Below are 3,005 nucleotides of genomic sequence, written 5' to 3'. Positions count from 1 at the left end.
ATCCACAGCCTAGAAGCCACGATATTAGAGAACAGAACTTTTGAGGAACCTGTAGTTTTCAAACTTAAACTTTAATCTATTCAATATTGAGAAAAACTATAAAATAGTGATACATCTGTATTTTAAAAATCTTTTTGGCCAGTGTTTAAAGCAGATTAGCTAAATCACAAATATTCTCACGTATACAACAACAAAAGATTATGTTGACCTTATAAGTCAGTCAAAATCAGGATATTATGGGGCTGTGCATATGTCTTAATACAAAATATGTACAAAGATATGAATGCCATAAAACGTGGAGACACAAAAACAGCTTTTGTGCTAACTGGAGCAGAAATATATTCTGACAAAAAACCAAAACAACAACAACAACAACAACTGTGGTGTCTAAAAGATGAGTGAGATGACTGAACCCTTTTATGAGTGAATAAACAGTTCTATATGAAATACTTAAGTTTTTCTTCCAAACTGTTTTTTTTAAAGCACACTGAATTTATAATCCTCAAACTCAAGAATTAAATAATAGGTCGAGCTCTATTCTTTTAAGCACACTGAATAACTGCTTAACGTCCTCCCCCCCCCCACCCCCAATCTGATACACTAAGGTTCAAAAGCCCAGGACTTCACAGAGCTCTGGCTTTCGCTCCAGCAGTCTTTCAGCAGGCTGACACTGGCTTTTTGTTTTTGTTTTTCCTCCAAGGCCACGTTTTAAACCTGCCCACTGGGCTGGCTCCAGAAATAAAACGTGGAGACACAAAAACAGCTTTTGTGCTAACTGGAGCAGAAATATATTCTGACAACAAAACAAAACAACAACAACAAAAATTGTGGTGTCTAAAAGATGAGTGAGATGACTGAACCCTTTTATGAGTGAATAAACGGTTCTATATGTAATACGTAAGTTTTTCTTCCAAACTGTTGAATTTATAATCCTCAAACTCAAGAATTAAATAGTAGGTCGAGCTCTATTCTTTTAAGCACACTGAATAACTGCTTAAGGTCCCCCCTCCCCAATCTGATACACTAAGGTTCAGAAGCCCAGGACTTCACAGAGCTCTGGCTTTCGTTCCAGTAGTCTTTCAGCAGGCTGACACTGGCTTTTTGTTTTTGTTTTTCCTCCAAGGCCACGTTTTAAACCTGCCCAGTAGGCTGGCTCCGAGGGCGGTCACCCCTAGCTGCTGCTCCCGAAGTGGCTGGTGGACACAGGTCCTCCCGGGGCCACTCTCGGAGCCTGCTGACCGCCCTGGCACCCTGATGGCATTCTGCATGCAGGCCAGAGTCTCCCCGCCTAAGTTTCGCAGAAACATCACCAGTGGAAGGAACTCTAGACGGTTCCGTCGGCGGGAACCCCGGGAAGGCATAGTTAGGTGTCTACAGACACCACAACTACTTTATATTTGAATAATTCTAGCTTCTCTTCAATCTCCGAATTGGCTTGTAGAAATATTTATTCCTGAGCCAATCCAGGTGTGGGAACTGTTCCTGGACATGAAGAACAATTCCATTTTTCCGGTAACTATTAACAAACACTGTCACTGAAACACAAAAATTTAAAGCCATGGGGCCACAGGTCACTCATTGCGCTTGAATTCCCAAAATGCCAGCAGCACGCATTTCTCCTCTAAGAGGTCCTAGATATTTGAAGACTAAGGCAGTGACGACTCCAGAACATTATAAAAATCGAAGTGAAGGCTTTATGTGTGTCGTGCCATTTCAACTTTCGGGGCCCAAGTACAGATTCCTAAATGCAAGTAGCTAGCAGAAGAGTCACAAGAGGCTTCCAAATTCACCCAAGCTCGTGCAGCATGCAAGAAGCGCTCAGGAGCTCTTTCTAATAATAACAGAAAAAAGGACCCCGCTGATGGACTACTCAAGTCTCTGGATTAAGCTGGAGTTTAGGTACACTGGAACATTCCATCCCCGCACCTAGTCCATCCCCAATCCCTTTCCCCGTCCCTAACGGAGATTCCAACTCGGACCCCCGGGAAGCTCCGAGTGCACGGTCCCAGGAAGAAAAAGGAAAGCGCCGTTTCTTTCCACCTTTGAACTCGACCTTGCCTGTCCTGCGGGCCACCTGGCCAGGTGCGCGCCCCGGACATGCAGAGCGGCCCGAGAAGGCCCAGCGGGGAGCCTTCCCCCGCGCGGCTTACCTTCGTTACCACAGCCGCGTCCTCTCGGCTGGAGAAAAAAGAATCCAAACGAAAGAAGCCCGGAGGCCTGCGGCCGCGCTCAGCCGAGAGGCGCGTGGCCCGCGTGGGGTGCCGGTCCGTCAGCGCCCCGCGAGCCGCCGCCACAGCGGCCGCACCTCGGCCCACGGCCGCCAGCAGCACCCCGTCATCCTGCGGGGCCGGCGGCGCGCTCGCACCTCGCAGAGAGGATGAGCTAATCCTCAACACGCGCGCCCCCCAAGTGCCGCGGGCCCCACTGCGGACCCCGGGCCAAAGTCGTCTTCCCAAGCCGGGGCCCCGCTTTCTAACAGGACCCAATAGTCCTGAGAGAACAAAATCGCGACCACAGAGCAAGAGCGCGTGTGAGGCGACGGGGACTCCAGGCGGCTTCGATGTGTGAGAGTGCAGAGGAGAAGTTCGGTCACCTCCTCCTCCTTCTCCTCCTCCTTGGCTCCTTCCTCCTCCCTCTCCTCCTCCTCCTCCTCCGTCTCCTCCTCCTCCCTCAAGCACACCCGGTCTCCTAGGCCGCAGCATAGCAACCGAACATGGCGGCTGCGCAAGCGCTGGCCAGTCAGAAGCCCGGAGCGACGGCCTCAGCAACAGGAGGTGGTATCGCGAGAGGTGAGGCCACGCCCCTCTCCGTTTCCCTCACCGGCGCCCCAGAGCCAAGGCTCCCCCCCCCTCCTCCTCTGCACCAGGTTGTCCCAACTCAGTGTAACAGAGCGTCTGGGCTTTGGGCTGCAGTTTCGAATCAGTTCTCCTCCTAAATATAGGCTCTCGGAAACAAAGCCTAAGCAACGGCATTCATATATAAAAAAACGATGAGATATTTTTTTG

General features: G+C 49.8%; 1 protein-coding gene across 1 annotated transcript; it reads right to left on the bottom strand.

Moving 5' to 3' along the window:
• Nucleotides 1–975: 975 nt before the first annotated feature.
• Nucleotides 976–2,738, bottom strand: LOC115072755 (zinc-finger homeodomain protein 2-like). Its single transcript, XM_029570541.1, has 2 exons — nucleotides 2,151–2,738; nucleotides 976–1,741 (listed from the first exon to the last, which is right to left on the bottom strand). Exons 1-2 carry the CDS (start codon nucleotides 2,700–2,702, stop codon nucleotides 1,622–1,624), a joined length of 672 nt encoding a protein of 223 aa, XP_029426401.1. The 5' UTR covers nucleotides 2,703–2,738; the 3' UTR covers nucleotides 976–1,621.
• Nucleotides 2,739–3,005: the final 267 nt, after the last annotated feature.

This window comes from Nannospalax galili, unplaced genomic scaffold (genome assembly GCF_000622305.1).
Source record: "Nannospalax galili isolate Female #2095 unplaced genomic scaffold, S.galili_v1.0 scaffold1343, whole genome shotgun sequence".
NCBI classification, from domain to species: Eukaryota; Metazoa; Chordata; class Mammalia; order Rodentia; family Spalacidae; genus Nannospalax; species Nannospalax galili.
Note: the sequence above shows the minus strand (reverse complement) of the source record. Positions and strands in the feature narration are given on the sequence as shown.